Below are 22,603 nucleotides of genomic sequence, written 5' to 3'. Positions count from 1 at the left end.
TTACAATCGCCCCTATAAAAACGTTAACGGATCGGTGTGGGATTTTAGTTATTGGGCCGTTAACGTCTTTCCGCTTTCGTGCCGGTGTGGGATTTCCCCAATCACGCCAGAACCAACATGATGAAATCTTTATTATAACATAAAAAACAATATTATGATGTTTTAAAATGTAGTATTAATCGTCTTAAAGCTAAATGTTGCTTTGAATCCTTTTTGTAAGTAATATTAAGATTTTTAAAAAAATTAATTAGGGTTCTATTGGGGAAATCCCTAACTGGAATAGTGAAGTTTTACCCGTATGGGCCCAATGCAGACTTTTCGTAATCAAATAGTGTGTGTGTGTGTGTGTGTGTGTGTGTGATTTTTTAATGTGCACACTAAAAAAATATATCTATATCTAGTAATATTTAATCACACATAGAATCTAAAGTTAAAGGAGAACATATTTGTTTTTTTGTTGTTTTTTTTTTAGATTTAGATTTTTAAAAAATGTTTTATACATTTTAACATTTTTTTCGACCAATGAAAAAGAAGCATTTATTTCTTTTAAGCTCGAGATATTCGGCACAAACTGGATTATTCAGTCTTCACTCTTGAGCGTACACACGTGGATCAAATTAGAGCTAGCTAGATCTAGATCTAAATCTGTTAAGTTATTAGTTATACTACAAGTTATAGAGCTCTAGTCTAGGTCTAGTCAATCTAGACTTTCATTAATATAATAGATCTATTATAAATAATTATATGAGCTGTACTTCTTGATATCATAATCAATGCATATGTTCTTCAACTCATCAGACTCATGGCAGCAGCCATGGAAATTCAATTGGAATGGTCGTAACTTATAAGTTAAAGTCTTAAGCCTATCACAAGTACAGATCATCATCAGATGACGAATCTCTAAGTACTCTAACACTACTAACAGATCTAATCTAGATAGTAGATTAGGTCTAGACTTAGAATAGATTTATAGATATATCGATATATCTAGATAATCTAGAATGCTAAGAATCTAGATCTAGAGATTCTATAGATCTCTCTAGACTAGTTTTATTATAATATCTAATAGTAGTAATAGGCTACTAGATCTAGTACGATATAATATTATTAATATATTATTAATATATATCTAGACTTGAGACCTATTAAATCTAGATCTAGACGACTTAGACTTAACTTAAGTGATTAACATTCATGCGTTATGACTAGATTTACTGATTTACTATTTAGAATAGATTCTAGATCTAGATTCTAGAAGCTAAGAATCTACCATGAAATGGCTAATGCATCTGCAGCATAGAATTAGATTTAGTTAAAAAAGGACTTACTAGATCTTAAATCTAAATCTACTACCTTTTAACTTTTAGGGCAGAATATTAGATCTAGTCTATATGCCTATCTAAGTATCTAGTCACGTAACTGTAAACTAATACTTAGACTTAGGACTTTGGACACTTTGGTATATTAATATAATAATTATTATACTCATAGTACTCATACTCATATATAGATTTTAGTTCTATTCTAATTCAAATATTTTGAGGTTAGAAAAAATTGACCTAGACTTATAAGATATACTAAGACTTAGTAAACTTAGATCTAGATCTAATAAAAGATAGTCTAGAATAGTCTAGATTCTAAAATCTAGTTGTTATTAGAAAATTTAGTAGATATAGAATAATATTTAATTAATATATTGTTAATACAGACTAATCTTTAATTTTTTCATAGTATAGGCGATAGGTCATTTAGATTAAATAATTCTAGATCTAGTAACTAGTTATAGTCATAGACCTATAGTATAGACTTATAATCTTATAATATAGATATTTACTTTGTAGAGACTAATGTACAATATTAGGCCTACACTCCAGATCTTGAAAATCTAGTCTAGAGTTTAGAATGTTTAAATTTATACAAATAAATAAAATCAAACGTTTATATTGGTTTTAAAATCAGATATTAAGATATGTCTAGAAAAATATGTATATATATAGTATATCTATATTAGGGGCCTATATATAATAGACTAACGCCACTAACGGCTAACCCTATAGCTGCTTTAGACTATAGCCCTATATTGACATTGTTTTTTGTTTTTTTTTTAAATGTTCCTTCAGAGTTGAAGATATCTACTTGGTTGTCTAAACCTCAAAGGAGCTTAGGGAAGTGATGGTAGTTGCAGGGTATGAACCAGACGACCATGCAGAGACCAACAAGGCGACCAAACAGTCCATCGTGCATACCACATAACCAGGTCCAGGTAGCGTTACATCTTTATTCACCAATATATGTTAGATTTTATTTTTTGTAAATTTTAAAGACTCTAGGCTCTATGTAATAGAATTAAATAGATCTATACAGATCTAGAAATTCTAGATCTATAAACTAGACATAGATCTAGATTATATTTAGATCTTGCTAGAATATCTACTAATTATTATATTATACATTTTTCTACAATTTGATCTAGGATTCATTCTATAGGCTTAGCTAAGGCTTAGGCTTTTAAAAATTTCATTGTGTGGATACTGTTAAAGAAAAAATACAGAGTCTCATCATTAGGCTATAGCAACAGTTTTTCTTATAACCATACCATAAACGTTTCAGGATTTGTCTTTATTGTAATTTTATTTTTATTTTTTATTTTTTTTTTTTAGAATGCCAGTTTTCTTTAAGGGCAGCTGACAATAAGAATTGTCTATGTATGCACTACAGATGCTGTTCAATATCTTTTCATGAGGAAGCCTGCTCTAAAAGGTACGAAGAATAAATTTTTCTTTAAGATTACTGATCAGTGACACCCCACATCCCCCTAAACCAAATGAAAATTTTAATGAGATCAAATCGATTAAATAAAGAAAATGTAAAATAAATGTTAATCTTGTGAAACAATGTTCGAGAGCAATATCTTCAGCTTTTTGTAATTTCACTGAGATTTAAGTTCATTATTAATTTGCATAAAAAATTATAATGAACATTTATACAATGAAAATAGGACATAGAATTGTTTTTGACCTAATGTCATTATATAGCAACAATCCTTCTTGTATACCTTACCTTAAACATTTTGTGTTTTGCCTCTATTGTAATATTATTTTTTTTTGCATTCTTTAAACATTTTTTATGTTTTTATTTATTTATTTTTTTATTTTTTTTTAACAGATCGCCACATTTTCTTTAGGGGAAGTTGACATTAATCTTTTAGGTTAATAATAACCTATGCATGCAGTACAGATGCTGTTCATCATCTTTTCATAAGCAAGCCTGCTCAAGAAGGTAAGAATTAAATTTTGCTTTTAGATTACTGATCAGCAATCTGAAAGTAAATTGTTAATGGGATGGAATTTATTAAATGTAAATAAAGAAATGCTATCCTAATTTTGAAATATGCTGGTTGTGGGTTTTTTTTTTTATGTTTTTTTAAAGTTTCACTGTGATAATTGTTTATTTTAATTCTAGAATAACTTTTCAGCCAACTTATTTTTAAAATTACCATAGAACTCTAATTACAAACAGAATATAGTTGTATTAGTAAGAGCCTGTGATAAAGTTAATATAAATAAATTGGACAAAATATAATATTGAATGAATTGAAGCCTAGCTCGATCTAGTCTGCCATTGCACTTTTAGCATAGTCAAATACCAGTGCCACATTTGCTGACACCAATTCATAACATTTAATATAAGGAGAAGATTGAACTCCAAATTTTGGAATACCATTAATTTTTGTGTTGCTTAATAGGCTTTAGAATTAATTTTTGAGCACCGTTTATCATCAAGGGCTGGAAATATAACCGTTAAATAGTATGTCCACATAGATAAATGTAATAGATAAATGTAAGGTCTTCTGATGTTTAATTGTTAGATTCTTTTTATTATTAATACAGCTTGAAGGTAGTTTTATTACATGACTATAATATTTATTTGTTTGTTTGTTTGTTCCAGCTGCTGCATGGAAGTCAAAATATGAATTATTGCCACCAGCCTTGAAGTCAGCTTGTAAAGAATGCTAAGAATTGAATGAAAATGCTGTCTTGATATCTTGTTTGTGCTGTTATATTTGTCTTTTGTGTTGGTTAATTATTCCATGAATAAAAAATAAAAAAAAGTTAATTGTGTAAGTTTGATTTAAGAATAAATGATCAGAGCATGCAAGTCTTATATAGTACGTTACCAAAAATTGTATTGTTTGATAGTGTTCAAACCCAAAAATGTAATTTAACTTGTCCATTACTTTATAAATATGTTGACATTATAGCTAGATGTATATAGAAATCATGCACTGGTTCAATTATTATAATTTCCAAATAATTCTATTGCTAGATCTAAATCATCAGTGTGAAAGTAGACCTATGTAAAAGGTTAAAAATCTCATACTAAACCATTGAGCTGCATTTGAACAAAAAGGGCATTATAAACAAAAAATCACTAATGAATTTGTTTTAAACTACAGTATTGAAAAACATTAAAGATTATTCCTAATTAAGCCATAATAAAATTTAATGACTGAACCATCGGAGACAGTATTTGCATGATAATACCTAATTGAGCCCTAATAAATATTTCAATTACTAAACCATTAGGGCCAGCATTGGACCGATAATGGCACAATAAGGGTTATCCCTAATTGAACCCTAATAAATGTTTCAGTTACTAAACCATTCAGGCCAGCATCGGACCGATATTGGCACAGTAAGGGTTATCCCTAATTAAACCCCAATGAAAATCTCAGTTACTAAACCATTGGGGCTAGTATGGGCTTGATTAGGGTGCGATTCTGGAAATCCCCAATGAATCCGGAAGTGGGTTTACCCATTCTGGGCCCATATTGGCACGATTAGGGTAGCCCGTATTGGTCCCTTATGGGAACCTAATGACGCCAATGTGCAAACGGTATGCGCGGCGCGATTTGGGCTATTTAGGGCTGCAATTAGGGCAAAGGGGGATAACCCTAATTAAAACTGATACTGGGCCGTAATGGGCATGTTTATAGGGTTCTGTTGTATAACATGTTAGAGAATTTAAATCTTGCATCACTTACCTATGTTCTGTCCTCCTATTGCATCAGTGCTAAAATTACCAAAAGAACTGAAAGAGTAAAAAAAAAGGTTGATTCCTCAAAGTATTTTCTTCAGTAATTATTGCATTTCTGTATTTCATAAATAAGAAATTTAATCCTAATGTAGAGGCATCACTCACTTACTGAATCTTGTACTTGTACTATAGGAAGTTCTTGAAAAGGTGCTTAATCAAAATTCTCCGCTATATATATATATATATATATATATATATATAAATAAATAAATAGACCTCATCATCTAGGCAAAAAGACAAAATTTTTGTGTATATATATACCAGGGTGAGGTGGCAAGTGGTAAAGTGCTTGGCTTTCAAAGTTCAAATGTCTGTGAAGACTCAGGTTTTAAAGTTCATAATTTTTAGGACACCTGCTCTGATCCACCAAACTCTAATTGGTACCTGAAATATGTTGGAAAAGTAAAGATGGTTGTGCTAGCCACATAACACCCTCATTAACCATTGGCCATAGAAAAGATTAGCTTTACATCACCTGACCCCTAAGATCACAAGGGGTTACCTTTACTGCAATGAGTTCTTTGCTAGAAAAGTATTCTTCCACTGTACCCGTACTTTATGATTCCAATTAGTTCTTTTTCTTTTCAATTTTTCCTTCAATTCTAAACCACTCCTTTTTGTTTTGTTTTTGCTATGTAAACATAATAGTTGTTTCACACCATCTTCAGCTCCAGATGTCTCTTTCTTTGATAAATGATCATCTCTATAAATGATGTTATAGGAACATATTCCCAGTGACAAAGTGTGGAACTTAATTTAACTTATCTATTATTTATATAAAGTATATTTAACATTTTCAACAATGGTTTAAGTGCAGTGCAGGATTTACAGGGTATGCAACCTATAGATTAGGGCCCACACTTTATTGGGGGGCATATTTTTTAAAATGATTTAATGATTCTATTTGTAATGATTCTAATTTAAAAGATATAATATCTAACTGCATACTTGTATATCAGTTCAACCCTCTAGGTATCTGAAGATCACATCTGGCACTTACATATAATTTCTGAACTTACAGAGGGCCCCGTATCTCAAATATAAAGTCTAAATCCAGTCTTGTTAAGTGATTTATCTATGCTATTGACATGTTTTACTAGTGAGCCTTAAAGCTTACACCTGGAATTCTTTGGTTGCATGTAAAGAATATGTGTGTTTTACCTTATTCTAGAAGATGTTGGTTTCAGAGCACATATTCCACAAAACGCGGCTGGACACCGCAAGCTGCCTCCAATATCACTTCCCACTCCTAGAATAGAGCCCTTTCCACCAATAATGGCACCTTCCCCACCTGATGATCCACCAGGACACCTTGACATATTTAATGGATTTTTGGTTTCACCATAAATAGGATTTGAACAGGCAAAGCTGAAAGCAGAAGAAATTTCCTTGACCCAAATACAATATGGATAATTAAATTTATTTAGAATCCCTTAAAAAAATAGGTTCATAATAGATTTAAATTTATTTTTTGTCATAAATACTGTTATAAACTTGGTGGTGGCACAGAGAGGGGTAGTGGTGTGTGTGTAGTCAGCCGACGCAAATCGCCCCAGCGCTAGACGAGCGGTCAACCGTGACGAGCTACAACGATCAGCCGAGTCGAGTGTCAACAGGACAGTTCGGGAAGGATCGCCGTCGTGAACAGAGCTAAGGAGCGTCACGAGAGTTGTAGTCATCTGACCACCTAGAAACGTCGAGCGGCATTCTGTCCGGTTTGAGAAGGCCAGTAGGAACCCTATATAAGAGCGGAGGTGACGCAGTCAAGACGGTTCAGAGCCCGGTTCACTACAGTCCGGTCGACTACAGCACAGTTCAGCGGTGTGGTTCTGTACGGAGCATTACGACGGTTCAGTGCGGAGTACTGTCAAGTACAGTTGAGACGACTGGCATCTTGATCTTGGTCTGCGATCGAGTCCGACACAACGAGCCTAGTGTGTGAAGTCAGTCCTGAACTGTTGAACCCAGTGCAAGCCCGGAACGAGACGGAGAGGCCAGTGCAAGAGTTGATACGGCGGAATGGTGTTATTGGAGAGATATTTGTACAGTGTACGTGTTGCCAATTGTACAGTATTGGCTGTTATTTATGCAACTATTAAAGTGTTACGTTACTTTGGAGCCCTGAGTTGTCAAGTTCTTTAAGTTGGTGGTGTATGGTGCAGTTTGCAGAGAGCCTGGATAGTGAGATTCGTAACAATACTAAAATTAAAAGAGGAATTATAATAACCAATCTCTAATCTTTTTAATTTTTTTTTTATTTATTTAATGTGATTAAATATAATGATCAAGGTTTATAAATGTTTTTAAACTTAACACTTTTTAAATTATGAGTACATTCATGTGTCAAGAAGACAGACAGTTAGATCAGTTTGCCGAAGAGGCAGGCATGTGATGACTGAATGTTCCATATCATCTACAGGCATTGAGATTTTTGTATCCTATTAGTAGAAGCTTCTTATCTAGTGCACCAATAATAGGATTTCTATTAGAATAAATTTGCAGAAAGTATATTATTTGTTGGATCAATATCATTAAACATTTACATGGTTGCCTGGTCATGAGGTATGTGCTATGGACTGTTATCCCCAATGTCCCAAAGTTGTCTCCCCTTAATTTTTTAAAGACAACTGCTACATTACTAATTTTAAGTCATTCTTATTAGCAATTGACATTCACAGATAAAAAACATTCTTGAAATACTTGTTTAATTTATCTACCTCTGTTAAATTACCATCTGAACAAAATAGATTCCACACAACTTCCCCTTTGCAGACACTGAGCCCACCCTTATGAAACCGTAAACCATATCCTCTTTGAATGCCCCTCCCTAATCCACCTTAGGCAGACCCTACTTCCACTACAGCCCAACATAACCAACACCCTGTATGGCAGTGCTGAACAATTGAAGAAAACAGCACACTATTTTTCCTTGGCACAGTCTGCAAAAGAGCTCACAGCTCAGCAGCAATAAAACTGGCTAGAAGAAGAAGAAGATCTAGATCTATAAATCTCTCTATTTTTTTAAGTTGTCAAAATATTAACAAAATAAATACCTTCGCATGCCTTGTGGGATGTTGGTACGAATAAATGGAATGGCACCTTTCAGTCTCAGTACCTGTCAAGATGTCAAGTTACTGGTTTATTCCTTCACATACAAAGAAATTTTGTTGAATATTTGCTCCACATGCATAGTGAGTCTTTAAAATTACAAATGTAGAAATTTTGATAGTCTTTAGACTGCTGCTTAGCAAGAGAGTGTTTGTATTTGACAAATCAAATTATTGATAGATAGATATGTTTTTAAGACATTTCAATTAATTCTCAATTTGAGTAGAGGGCTGTTTTTTTTTTCATTAATTAAAAATATTACTTTTAAAAATTACAAACAATAAAAGGTAATAATCAGAGGTATTTTTAGCATCAAACCCCTCTAAAGGGGTGTCTAAACTCAAAACCCCTTTGGCTACGCTCATAGATTTAGAGTGCATAATTTGCTTTTTTTTTATATTGAAGAGGTATTTTTTAGCTTCAAACCCTACTGAGGGGGGGGGGTTAAACTCAAAACCCCTTTGGCTATGCTCATAGAATTTTAAGTGTGTAATTTGCTTTTTTATATTGAAGAGAGGGGTTTATCATAAATTTTGGAGGGGGGTTTAAAATCAAAATCTTCCTTAGCTGTGCTCTTGGAATTTGGGGATTGTTGTTTGCATTTTTTTGTTTTGTTTTATAGAAGAGGGGGATTTAACTGCAAAACCCCTGGTAGGGGGTTTTAAACTCAAAACCCCCTTGGCTGTGCTGGTTTAGTCTTAAAATCTCATCTAAAATAAACAAAATCATAGCAAAAAATCATTCACTAAATTTCGACCAAAAATAGGAGATTCTTCCAATTGCCTCATAATTCCCTTTATTAAAGTTACCTTAATTAAAACTGAATCATCTTTTTTCAAAACATCTGCCAGCTGACCAAAGCCTGCAGTGCAGTCCAGTCCCTGTAAAAATATATTAGATGTTAGTAATATGCCATATCATATATATGATTACCAAAAAAAATATATTTTGTTTCAAATTCAGAAAACTATTTCATCACCAATCTTCTTTACAGAGCCACAACTTGCATAAAGTAAAACTGTTCAGCTAAATATATTCTTAATACTACTCATGATAACACAGTTAACTCTCGATAGTCCAACACTTCATAATCTGTCACACTTAGTAATCTGACGAGGAAAAGAAGTATGCATCAGCTGTACATAACATTGTGACACACGTCCGGTCTCTTTTTATTTGTTTCTTGGTTATATGTGCTTAAGATAATGTCTGTGATGACAGTTTACACATGTCATTTTGTTGGTAGAACTTTTTATGAAATCTATTGAAGATGGGACCAAGAGAAAAAAACCTTAAATCAAGAGAATATCCACATGTTGAGGAAGTTCCTTATATGCTTGGCTTGAACAGGGAAGGAAAAACAAGGCCCGATTTCTGAAGATATTTAAAAGAGAAAGAAAACGTTTTAAAATTGTGAAATCACAAAAAAAAAGAGATCATTTCCGTTTTAGCCTCGGCTGGTTTAAGAATTTTTAAAAGCTGCACAATATTTCTTTCTTACATGTGCAGAGAAGTTATCTGACAATGAGAAAGAAGTTTCAAACTTTATTAAAAATTTAAATGTTAAAATTACCTACCTAGGCCTTACACCTGAACAAGTGTGCAATGCTGATGAAACCATCTTAAATTCGTGGCAACTTCCAACATCAACATTTGCAACAAAAAATAAACTTTTGAAATTCCAATGTTTTCCGCCAACAATCTGATGAAACCCCCCCCTCCCCATCCCATACTCGCAGTGAACTGTATTCTAAATGTTCATAGAATTCTCATAGTAAATAAGACAAAATGAGGTTTTATAACAAAAAAGTTCTCCTTACATCAAAATTTGTTAGCATTAAGTGTAATAAGACTATAGTACAATAGACATAGAAAATTACAAGTTCTTTATCTTCTGAACATGAGACCAAGAACCAAAAGTCAGATGTGTAAACAATGATCATTATAGCCATCAATCACAGAAGAAATATGTAGAACCAGCTAAACATGTCATTAGCCTAGCTTGTAAGAACAAATACTAAACTGGACTAGGAGTCTATCATGGAGTCTTGCTTTACAATGGATTGAATGGAATCTTATAGACTTAAAAGAGATCTAAATTTAAAAAAAAAGAAATGACAACTGGTACACAAGTGTTACCTTCAGCCCAACACTTTCTTTGACACTAATAGGTATCCCATGTAAAGGTCCTCTGTCATTGACTCCATCAAGTCGTATTGCCTCAGACTGTTGAATATATCACAATGCATTTAGGTCAAAATGTAAAGTGTAGTTTTATTTTTTTTAGTCAAAAGAATTTATTGTTAAGTCAGGCAAATGAGCAGAAATGATTAAATATTTTTTTTATTTATAAAATCTATGTTCCCATTATCATGATGCTAGTATTCCTAGCCAGACAGTAAACTGAATATATGCTGTGAGTCATACATTTTAAAGATTTTTTTTTAGGGCCAACAAAATTTTATAAAGAGTAGGCTATATCTTTCACTTAAAGTGTCAAACTGATTAAAGCCCCCCCCCCCCCTTTCAAGATGATGAGACAGAGTTACTGCAGTGATTGGACCTCATGATGACCTGTTAACTATCGTAAAAAAAAAAGCAAGCTTAAAATCTATGGTCATATTACAAAGATCTTCAGGGCTCTCAAAGACCTTCCTTCAGGGAGCAATACCAGGAAAAAGAAGAAGAGGCTAACAGCGAATGTGATGGGAGGACAACATAAAAGAATGGACGGGCCTACCATTGAAAGAGGTTCTAAGGCAAAAGACAGAGAAGAAAGGAGAAAGATGGTCGACGAGTCTTGCATGGTGCCCCAACAGTCCAATAGACAAAGGGATAGGTAAAGGTAAATGATTAATTCAAAATCTTCTAAAAATTGCATTGTTAATTAACATAATTTTGTTTAAGACATCTATTGAAGAATAATTTTAAATAACAAAAAAATACACATAGGCCTACAATGGTGTAAATTATTTTTTAAGGAGTACAAGCAATACTCACAGTGGCTGACTCTATAACATCTGTTATGGCATTTATTTCTTCATTGATATTTAAGGCCTGGTCCATTCAGTTATATGAAACAATGAATACAAAAAAGTAAGGGCATTTATTTATTTACAAAACACTCATTTTTGCATAGAACTAGATCTACAGAGTTTATTTCACATCACAGCAAATAAAATATGAATTATGTTTACAAATTTTATGTGGCAATAATCTAATAAAAAATCTCATGGCTGCCTCGTCCTGTAGTTTTCTCTTAAGCCCTCCCTGTGGGAGGTTTGACCTAAGATGTAATATTCTTCAATTCTGAAAGGGCATCCAAAATATGTAAAGCAAACAAACAAAGTTCAATAATACCAGTAATAAAACAATGTAAAGATTGGTGTCAAATGTTTATGACCTAACAATAAAGCGTGTAGTTTTGTTTTTCAAATTAATTTTTCTTTCTCTACATAATGTTCATTTCAGTCTATCTCTTCCAGGAATGCTCCATTTCTCCAACCACCTCTGTAATTGGTCCAAATAGTAGTCCTAGTTCCTAGACTAAAAATTGCTCTTGGAGGTTAAAGATTATTTTTTTTTATTATTAACACAAGTCAGATTTTTTACTTTCATGTCTAGAACTTGGATTGTTTTGCAAAACCTATTACTGTCTGACAATGTTTTTTTAAAAATAATCTTTGCTATAAATAACAGTTATAGAAAGGAAAGAGAAAAAAAAGAAAGAAAAAAGTAACTGACCATAGTTTGGTAGGCTTGCAGAACTTCTAAAGCTCCCAATTCACCTGATTGTAACAGTTTCTGTAGTTCAGAGAAGTTAAGACTCAATACATCTTTGTTGATCTGATGTAAAATATAAGAAGACTTTATAGGAGACATAAACTTTGCACAACATAATGACTTAAGATGACATGCACTTTTGCACAACATAATGTTTTAAGATGATACGCACTTTGCACAACATAATGACTTAATCCCAACATAATGATTTAATTTTATGCAAACATATGTCCTTCCTTCACTCATCCACCAATGTGTGGTATCTGAAACATTTTAAACATTTTGATAAACAAAAGGAATGCTACTCACACGAATCTCACTCAGCTTCTCTCTCAGATGCTCGATACTTCTCCTGGCTTTCAAGTATCTGCGGCGAATTTTGAAAAACATCTCTCGTCGTTTGTAGGCTCTGTAGAGCCACTGGAGGGCTGTGAAACTGACCACAGTGATGACTAGACTGGAACATAGTGTTGACTTGTCCACCTAGAGGGAGCATAATCATCAGTTACATGGGTGAGCTTTTTAACTCTAGGACACTATAGTTATTTATTGGGGATATTGAAGTTCCAAGGCTGTACCAATAATTGAGTAACTGAAGTCTATACTGGCCTTGAAGATGCATATATTGCATGCCATAAAAAACAGATTGTGGGGTCTATAATGTGCTATGGATTTTAAAAAGCAGATAGTGTAGCGAAGTGAAATATGGTTAATATAGTATGGTTAAGATAATACACTACATAACCTAAACGTAAATAGTGTATTGATGTGAGATGCCTTTGATATAATGTGCTACATGTCCTAAAGAGCAAATAGTATAACATAGTGAAACATGGTTAGGGCAATGTGGTGCTGTGCATCGTGCAAGTGAGACTCCCAGAAGTGCACATATTCAAAGATATTATAATCTTATCTAGCAAACAGACCTATTCCTTGGTTTTAGTTTTGTGAATGCTGGAGTTTCTAAATGCCACACAACTAGATCTAACATTGTTTTAGCCAAATCCTAACAAAACTTTAAAATACTAAACTTCTTAAAGACCCTAATTCTCAGGGCGGGCTAGATCTGTTTCAGTCCATAACTATTATATTATGTAGGGTGTTAGTGGTCAGCACAATGAGTGCAATGGTCACCTCTACTTTTCTCCAGGTATCAGTTACACAAAAGTATTCCAAGCCAAGACCTTGGCTGCAAACTCAATTTTGGACCATCTTTTTATGACGTAATGTGTCTTATCTTATATAATACAGACGTTACTTCAAAAAAGAAGATGATTGTAGTCACTAAAGCAGTTATTAGGCAATAGGCTTTTCTTAACACAATATATTCAAAGAAACAATAGTTTCAAAACATGTCAAAGATTACTAATAATGTATTTTTCCAATGTTTTACATTTTTCTTCAGATTTAAATCAGTGGTTCTCAAACCACCGTATTAGGTTACTTGGTAAAAGTCTTCAGTAAAGGCAGTCAATGCCCTTCATTTGAGAACATTTAGTCCTGTGTGAATATCTTGAAAAAAAAAAAGGGGGGGGGGTAAACACTGCAAATATTTAACAATGGCCATTTTAGAAAACAACACAGTGAGAACCTCTGAGATAACCACATTACAACATGCAAACATTTATCTGATGGAATGGTAACGTAACAAAAGTAGACCAATGTAGACAAGCACTCAATTGATTGGTCAACTGATACAAACTGAATTATTTCTTCTATATAACAGCACTTCATGAAACATTGATATGACACGTGTACCGGCTGGAAGGACTCGCTGATGGACAGTTTCGTTCGTGGGAGATCGCATGTCACTAACAATGTAGACTGGGCTCTATATAGCCTTGATCGGCAGCCAGTCTAGGAGACGGAAACTCCAATATAAAACCTTGAGACTTCTGTGCCACTGTAGGGTATTGGCCTGCGCGAGCCAATTATCACTTTAAAAATACTCTGCGCAGGCTGGAGGCAATACTGCATATATACTGCATATATATATATGACTAAATGCATGACGCGTAGGACGTAAGGACGTAATCATCTTCTTTTTTCAAGTAACGTCTGTATTATATAAGATATATATATATATATATATATATATAATATGGATCAGTGAGGAATGCAGTATTTCCCTTGGCTGCGCAGCCCCAACTGTGACTTACAAAATACAAGCCTTATTTATTATATAATAACCTTCAGCGACATACAAACACACACACACACTTTGATTTGAAGCAACTAAAAACTTAGGGGGAAAAAATGTCGCCAGTAGTCCCCTCGGTGGCAGACATGAGCTTCCAAACACTCGGTGGCAGACATGAGCTTCCAAACACGACTATAAACATCAGTTCAAACAATTCTTTCCCACATACTACAGGAAAGATAGATTGGCCTACATATTAGACTAAAATGTCTCAAAAGCAGGGCCGGATTTAGGTAAGTGGAGGCACCGGGACAGGATTTTGTGGATGTCCCTACACGGCGGTGCACTTTTTCGAAATCATCAATACAAATCCTAATCAATAGTAATACTTGTATCTAAAAAGCATTATATATTTTAGAAGAAAGAAAAAAAAAGTTACGTGTAAATTTAATTTCGTTTTCCTTCTTTCTTGTTTTAAAATGTCTATTTTTTGAGTTTGTGGGGGATAAGGCCCTGGGTTGACGCACTGCCGTAGGCGTAAATCCGGAGATACTACAAGCGGACACTTCTGGCCAGCGTTGCCAAAGTAAAAGTAGTCCCGCCTGCCCTCCCTTAATTCCGGCCCTTCTAAAAAGAATATTTCAAAAGAGATACATCGCCTACGTCAAAATCTCATTAATGTTGACAGCTAGCCTAGTTACTAAAATAATATATAATTAAGCCTTATCTTCATACTAATTATGTCTCGTGCAAAGTACCATTAATTGTGACCTTTAGTCTACGATACTGACCCCTGACTAATGTGGTTTAGGACAAATCTTAAACTGTAAATGGTTAGCTACCCAAACCACTGAACCAAAAGTAAGGGCCAGAATTAGGCTACCTATATGCAACACAAGCTATATAGCTTTGGGCATCCTAGAAATATTTATCCCCGACATATAGGCCTAATGTCTGGACTTATAAAAAGCCCCTCAAATAGCTTATTAGGGCCTTTAAAGTTTAAGTCTAAATACATCATTGATTTCTCAACACCTAAGCCGCTTAAAATTACTGGTAGGCCTATATACTGGATTGTTTACGCCAAAGAAAACAAGCGAGGGTTTGATCTAAGATCGTCACGATGACAGTCTATGAGTGGAACCGAAAAAGAGTTGATAATCAAAGCGATTTCCATAAAATCATTAAAGGTTCTATGTGCTAGCACCAAAAAAAAAACACACATGCGCGCACAGACTATCAACACATGTAATTTAACTGTATGTTTACTTGAGCAAGAAAGTCTTTCCAGTAGATATCCATCTGGCTAAATGAAATATAATAAAAACTAGTCTTGAGCCGATACAAGTAGGCCTATTTGATAGATCTGGACCTTTGACCCTCCAGGCCCACACGTTCACCAGCTAATATACTGTCTGAATTAATAATACAGGCCGACTGGAGTTAGTCAACGGTGAAGCGTTAAGTGGAGTGGTTCTGATATCACTACTAAGTACTTATATAGTTCCTTCTAGTTCGGCTTTTTCAAATTATTCATTGTAGGCTGTATGCCTATATTTATGATGCTGTTTGGGTGTGTTTTTTTCCCTAGTCAGAAGACTGTTTCTTTAAAGACTAGTGTACGATATTCCATTACATAACACATAAAATCCATAAAAACAGTACAAACATTTTTAAATAGAAGAAATTGATAGTAGTATGCCAGTGAGGGAGGCGTGTGTGAAGGGAGGGTGTCATGTGGCCATCACAACGACCAACCGCCTTTAGTTCTCCCCAACTAATGTCAGGTACCCATTAGAGCTGATGACCTTAACATCATCTGCCCTATAGACCGCATGGTCTGAGAGGGAAACTTTACATAGTCATTAGGAATGAAAAAAACAACATGTATTGCTATAATTGACTGTCTATTAACCGTCTCGCAGTAAAACACCTGAGATGAACTCCTATTGAAAAAAAAAAAACAGAGCAGGAAGGACTCAATCCTCCCGTTGTGCTCTGGCAAGAAACTTGGCCGTCCGGCTTAGTGCCTCATAGCTACCATACAAGTCGAGTGACTGCTCAGACACGTCCCCCTTTAGCTCGCGGAGCTGGGGACACTTGTACAAGATATGCGACACTGTTTCGACGCTCTCTCCACAGTGACGGCATCGGGATTCAAAGTTCGTGCGGAACCGGGCAAAATATGCCCCAATAGGACAATGTTCTGTCCTGCACTGCGCAATAATAGTCTGCTCTGACCTCCTCAGTCGCCACATTAAAACACCAACATTGTCCTCCCATCTGTAACTTAAAGGTGTCACTATTTTTTATGAGTCCTGATTTTGAAGCCAATATTTACCCCATTGATTGGATATTGGAATCATAAGCATTTTTTGGGGGGTTCTAGATTCGTGTTTCCCAAACTGCGTTCCGCGGAACCCTAGTGTTCCGCGAAGCCTGAATAGGTGTTCCGCGAACTACTGGAATAATTAACTAGTAGACCACTAAATGAAATGATCTCTCTAAAAAAAATAAAGCAACGTGTTCCGTTAAATACTCAGAATGTGCGAAGTGTTCCGTTAAGGAAAAAGTTTGGGAAACACTGGTCTAAATAATAGTTTTTAAGCTTAGGGAGTGGGGAGCAAAGTAATCGTAATCATATAATCAATTATCACTAGGCCTAGATCATATATTCATTATGACGTTAAGGTAAGGATATAGTCTGATGGCTCCACATTCCTCGAATTGAGAAGCACTGGTTTATAATATCTTCACTACCTTACTACATTTCATTTCTAATGGATACATTTTTTTCGGTAATTAGATCTCGAGAAGTGAGATCAGTTTTTAGTTGGCCTGTGTATTGAAATTATTCATGGCCATTTCCAAAGTGGTTAGCGCATGCCAAATAAGATGTAAATGAGTTAGTAGTGTGTATAGTGAGACGGTGTGCCATGGTGAGGAGATCAAAGATGTTTGGACTAAAAGAATTATATAAAGACAACATAAAGAAATAGAGACAACAGAATCAGTGTTTTTTAGTTTCGGATAAACAAGTCCCCTACATCAGAAGGGAATAAGCCAAAGAACTTAATAATGGCGGACACAATTCGAAAAATGAACACAGAATGTAGATGCGTGGGTATCAATAAAAAAAGTGGAAAAAAGGGTACTCGGAAATGAGAATCATACTTAAAGAGTTTACGAAACAAAAGCTGAAAAAGTTATTCAACATTTATCTTTTTTATAGTCTCTCAATGAAAGCTTCTGGAAATGACAAAGAGATGGTGTAGGAAAGGAGGGGAACCATCAATATTCTGATATTTTGGGTTTTTGGCACATTGGCCCAATTTAGGCCATGTCGTGCTCGGTTAGTCAAGATGTAGACTAGATCTTTATATTTATTGCTAATTTTCTAAACCAATTAACATAGTTGGCCTTTTCGTGAATAGAGAAGCCATCATTCTTATACAAATTTCTATCAGACGTAATCCTCTGAGATCCAGTAGTAGACGCCAAGCGACGTCTTTCCTGTATCATTTTGATATTTTTTTAAGGCACAGTTTAGCTAATAACAGTAGGCCACACTAGTGCATTATGCCAGAGTTTTAAATCAATTACTTATGATCTCCGGCCCCCCAAAAAACAACAACCTTAGGTGCACTACAGAGTCTGGGGGCTCCCGACAGCAAGTTATTTCCTGTACTTTTGGTCACACTTACTTTTTTTTCTTTTTTTTCCCGCATATTTCCCTATAGTGAAGATCAAATAATGTCAAACAAAGAATATCAAATACCAGTTAGTTCAAGAGACATATATATCTATTACGCACTAACGTCTTCGATCTAATGGTGTGAGAAAGAAGGATAGAATCGCGTTGGAATGTCAGATGCAAAAAATCAAGTAAGTTTCTCGTGAAAACGGTTAGGAAAGAAATGCTTCATAATTTAGATGTTTATTTTTTACATGTTTTAATTGATCAATACTCAAATCTGGATCTATTGGTACAATGTAAATACAACTAATGTTTGTTTGCCCTTAAAAAAAGATCGCCTCTGCTTACCACAAATTGAGGAATGCTCTTTAGCCTTATTTAAACATGAGACAGGAATCGTCTGCTATTCATTTTATACTAGATTGAATGCAACAGAGTAGTGCGAGCCTTACGACAAGAATCTCAACTCAAAGAGATGCCAAGAAGCTGGTGACGGGTATTGAATGGAGCAATTAGGGTCCAGCTCATCCCTAGCCGCTCTGCACAATGTTTGCAAACGTAGACAATACCCGGAAAATAAGTGGCACGACCGTTTTTTTCATTATAGTATGATCGTGAAATCAAAATTAAAAAAACAAAATACAACATTGGCTGGCTGGTCGTGTGGTATGCGCTTTAGAGTGTCGTCAAGAACCCATTTTGATGCTATCCACAGCTGTAAGAGGTGCGGGCTTTGACGTAATAATCTTTATGGCCATATCAAAGGTCCTCAGAGATCGCATAAACCTTCCTTCGGGGAACAGTAGAAGAAGAGGTCCTCAGAGCTCGCATAGACCTTCCTTCGGGGAACAGTAGAAGAAGAGGTCCTCAGAGCTCGCATAGACCTTCCTTCGGGGAACAGTAGAAGAAGAAGAGGCAGACAGGGAAAGCGATGGGAAAACAACGCTAAAGAATGGGCATGACTGCCATTGAAAGAGATTCTATTCAAGGCAAAAGTCAGAAAGGAATGAAGAAATAAAGGTGGACACATCATCACATCATGTGTGGTGCCCCAACAGTTCAACGGACGGACATGAAGATGAAGGTGAATCTTCACTTTCTGAAAGAACAACTGAGACCTAAAGATAACAAAATCCAACAAACTAGAACGACTTTAACGATTGGATACTGAGCGGCCGTGGACTAGCTTGACTTAAGGTCCTCTGGAGCAGGACAGAGAAGGCTCAGTGGGCACGGCATTGGGTATATGCTGACTGGAACAGATTTTTAAGTTTGGCGTTCTCGCATTATTCATAAGCAGACGTGAAAACAAACAAATCTAGGTCAATTTTTTTTATCACGCGGAAACAACGCCGTCTCATTGCATATCAGTTCCGAATGAATGACGGCCAGTTTTGTTTCGTACGCTTACCAACAAACTCGAAAAATTCGTAAAAATGCTCGTTCTTTCTAAGTGCATATAAAGCATGGAACGGGTTGCGCGAATCAGCCAGGGAAACCAGTGACTAAAAGAATTTCAAAGTCTTTAATTAACATGCAGAACTAGACTAATACAATCATAAGCATTACGCATAGAGCCTAGTTATCTAATTTTGAAAGAACGTGTGTAATTTATAAGATAAGATAAGATGTAAAGGTGAAACAGATCAAGACGTCTGAAGTCTACGTAGTCACTCAGTGAACTTCTCTGTGTGCTGTGTCACGACACATTTCCTAAAAAGGATCAAGTCGTAGTCTTAAAAGATTACAATGATTTAAAAGAAGATAATGACGAAATAGGACATACAGGATCATAGCCTACTGTTAACAGAGGATACAGAGAGAAGCACACGTGACTTATACAATGGCAGCATTTGTAGTTAATAATTTAAGAAAATAGAATGGGTCAAGAAAAGATGAAAAAATGAAAAGCTCGAATTATCTTGAGCTCTGGATCGTAAAGGGCGGCACAGAGAGAACTCATTGCAGCGGCCGGGGGTCCTTGATAGGTCTTTTAATTTGACGATCGCTTTGTATTATTCTATTCATAATCATAAATAATTACAAACACTAGCTAATAAAGCATTAATGTCGGTCTAACAGGAAAACAAGTGACACTGTTTCAATTCTTGATAATGTGCAATTGATGCGTTGATACAGCAAACTGTGTGAAATTTAATGACGCATGGAGCGTTCTAGCATTGGGCCGAAGTTCTCAACGCATCTGCTTTACAGTTGACTTCAAGTAGGCCTATCGATTGTTTCTGCTTGATTCAAATAGCAATTGTTGTATATAGCGACCTCTTTTCAGCTATATTCTTTCTCCAACTTAGATGCTCATTTAGATACTCGGGAAAACGTAAACATCCTGAATAAACAATTTCAGCACTAGTCAGAATTCGAACTTGTAATCTTTGATTCAGAAGAAAAAAAAACAACAAAGAAAGAAACAAGCACCTCAGCCATTATGTGGAGCTATAGGCTGTTTCCCTTCAACCATTTTTGTACACGTTTGTTCCCACTTCCCATGCACAACTATTTAATGTTGATGACAATGCATGAATCAATAAAACAATTCACCAATTAGTTAATCAATTAGTGGTACTAGATCTAGATCTAATTAGTTGTTTTTTTTTTTAATAGAAAAACGAGCTTCTTCCTGCAGTATTGAGATATGGCAATGTTTTTTTTTTTAGTTATTTCCCTTTTTTTTAAAAACAAAATTTCAATTATAATATTATGCTTGTTTTTTTTTTGTTTATAGGAAATTGTATAGGCTAATGACATCTGGTGTCAATTTAAAGTTTTATAATGCTTTCAATATTGTATCATTTAATAAGGTCAAAAAATATATCCAAGTTAATCTATCAAGGATTCTATTATACTCCTCTACTCAATAAATACCAACAAGACAATAAAACTAAAAGTAGATCTATATACTTATATAGTTATATAATTATTATATAATCTATTAGTTTCTAGATAGATCTAAGTAGGTGATATATAGTGATAGATGTATAGGCTGCCTAGATCTAGTAAAACTAAAATGAATTTGATTTTAATTTATTTTAGAGAGCTTTAATCTATTCTAGATCTAGATCTATAATCTATATCCTAGTCTAGATATTTTAGATATCTAGATTGTAGATCTTTAAAAAAAATAAAAATAAATCTGGGTTAACTACCGTATAGGGGCCTACTAAGCCTACTAAATCTAGTAGTAGTACCACATAGATCTAGTTCAGATCTAGTATTATGCCTATAGATCTATATCCCTATATTATAATATTTATAGATCTAAAATCTAGAGACTAATCTTGATGTAACACACAAACACACTTAAATTACTAGATTCTAGATCAGTAGATTCGATCTAGATCTAAGTCTATATTAATAATATAAATATAATAATATTACTATTATTATTAAAGTATTATCTGTAATTATACTACACAATACTAATACTATCAACTATGAGTATGAGACGAGTATGAGTAATACACAATGTACACATCTGATCTATTATAATTATAATTATCTATTTAACTATTATTCAATAAATTATTATAAATGATTATTTATACGTAGGCCTATGATGATTTTTACCATTGTAATAATTATATAGAATCTAGATCTAGCTCTGGATCGATTATTCTAGATATAAATCCAAGTTCTCAGCCAAGAAAGCGATTAAATAACGATTATCCTAAATAACATAATCTCCATTCATTGATCTATACTCTATAGTATAGTCTAGAGGTCTAGATCTAATTAATTTCTAATAACTCTAGCTGTTGCTATCGAAACTTGTTTGATATAAAATCTAAAGAACTAAGAGTTACAGACCTTGAAATCTAATCCCGATGATGTAAACCAGCGGTTCTCAAACTGCGAGCTCGCCACCCTCCCTCCAAACCTGCTAGAGGGTAACTCTGTCGAGAGCGCTATTTTTTTTTTCTTTAAAAAATTCTCATGCCTAAAGGGGATCCTTCAACCTTAACACATGCACCCCCTAAAAACAACAACTTTGAATTCCTCTTCGTGAAAATAAAAAAAAAAGGCTATACAAAGCCAATGTTTTCATCTTGGGAACACTATACATACACAGAACAACAAAAAGGTTAGGCGGGTGTCAATCAAGACAGTCCGGGGGACCTTTTTTTTTACAAGAAAATATAAAGCATTTTGTGGGTTCTACAATTCTTCAAATAAAAAAAAACAACAACAACATTTTACCTATTTTTGAAGTATAATTGTAATATACAATGATAAATCATTGCCAACGCTTTTTTTTTTTTTTTTGCTAACACTAAAGGAGGATATTTTTCTTAGAAATCGTAATATTTGTTGTCCTTTTTTTTTCTGATAGAATCAGTATTCGCAGTAAAGTGTAATTTATTGTCTAGTTTTGTAACAAGGTATTTAAAAGTTTGAACAATTTCAATGTTCTCTCCAGCTACAGAAATAGGCCAGTGGCGTACCGTAGCTAGCAATGTGCGGGTTGTGCGGGCCGCACTGGGCATCAAGTGGTGTGGGGCATCAAACTGATGACAAACTTTCTCTATTTGTTTTGGTAATTAGTTATGTCCTATATTCTTTCTTAAATTAAATGTAAGCTGTAGACCAGCTTGAATCAAATTTTACCAGATTTGTTTCAATCTCTTGAAGGCAACGCACTTTTACACTTTTTTTTTGAAGCCTTACATGATGTTACTTCATTGTTCAATGCACTGGTTATGGACACGTTTATATTTGTCTTTTTTTTTAAATATAAATTACCAATTAGTAATGGTCCAATC

The 22,603-nt window shown here is 34.4% G+C and overlaps 1 protein-coding gene and 1 long non-coding RNA gene across 9 annotated transcripts in view; one reads left to right on the top strand and one right to left on the bottom strand.

Moving 5' to 3' along the window:
- The window catches only part of LOC106064366 (vitamin D3 hydroxylase-associated protein-like), a 28,897-nt gene extending 7,311 nt beyond the window's left edge, over positions 1-21,586 (bottom strand). Inside the window, exons 1-9 of one of the 2 annotated variants that reach the window (XM_056029764.1) lie at positions 21,411-21,586; positions 12,298-12,471; positions 11,950-12,051; positions 11,206-11,262; positions 10,345-10,431; positions 9,015-9,086; positions 8,151-8,212; positions 6,259-6,465; positions 5,045-5,091 (exon numbers count right to left, since the gene is read on the bottom strand). In XM_056029764.1, the coding sequence (XP_055885739.1) occupies positions 5,045-5,091; positions 6,259-6,465; positions 8,151-8,212; positions 9,015-9,086; positions 10,345-10,431; positions 11,206-11,262; positions 11,950-12,051; positions 12,298-12,471; positions 21,411-21,413 (811 nt within the window). In that variant the 5' untranslated portion in view covers positions 21,414-21,586. Of the gene's footprint in view, positions 1-5,044; positions 5,092-6,258; positions 6,466-8,150; positions 8,213-9,014; positions 9,087-10,344; positions 10,432-11,205; positions 11,263-11,949; positions 12,052-12,297; positions 12,472-15,397; positions 15,553-21,410 lie in introns of those variants that run through there. The other variant, XM_056029763.1, reaches the window with a different exon arrangement.
- LOC129926361 (uncharacterized) lies at positions 544-4,116 on the top strand. 7 transcript variants are annotated; one of them, XR_008777978.1, is made up of 6 exons: positions 582-647; positions 799-904; positions 2,121-2,263; positions 2,661-2,760; positions 3,166-3,279; positions 3,949-4,116. It is a non-coding gene; the product is annotated as an uncharacterized LOC129926361 (long non-coding RNA). The 7 variants fall into 7 exon arrangements; XR_008777980.1 differs by having other exon boundaries at positions 633-647; positions 799-834; XR_008777976.1 differs by lacking the exon at positions 799-904 and having other exon boundaries at positions 544-647.
- Positions 21,587-22,603: the final 1,017 nt, after the last annotated feature.

This window comes from Biomphalaria glabrata, chromosome 5 (assembly GCF_947242115.1).
Source record: "Biomphalaria glabrata chromosome 5, xgBioGlab47.1, whole genome shotgun sequence".
Taxonomy (NCBI): domain Eukaryota; kingdom Metazoa; phylum Mollusca; class Gastropoda; family Planorbidae; genus Biomphalaria; species Biomphalaria glabrata.
This window is presented reverse-complemented; position numbering and strand designations above follow the sequence as displayed.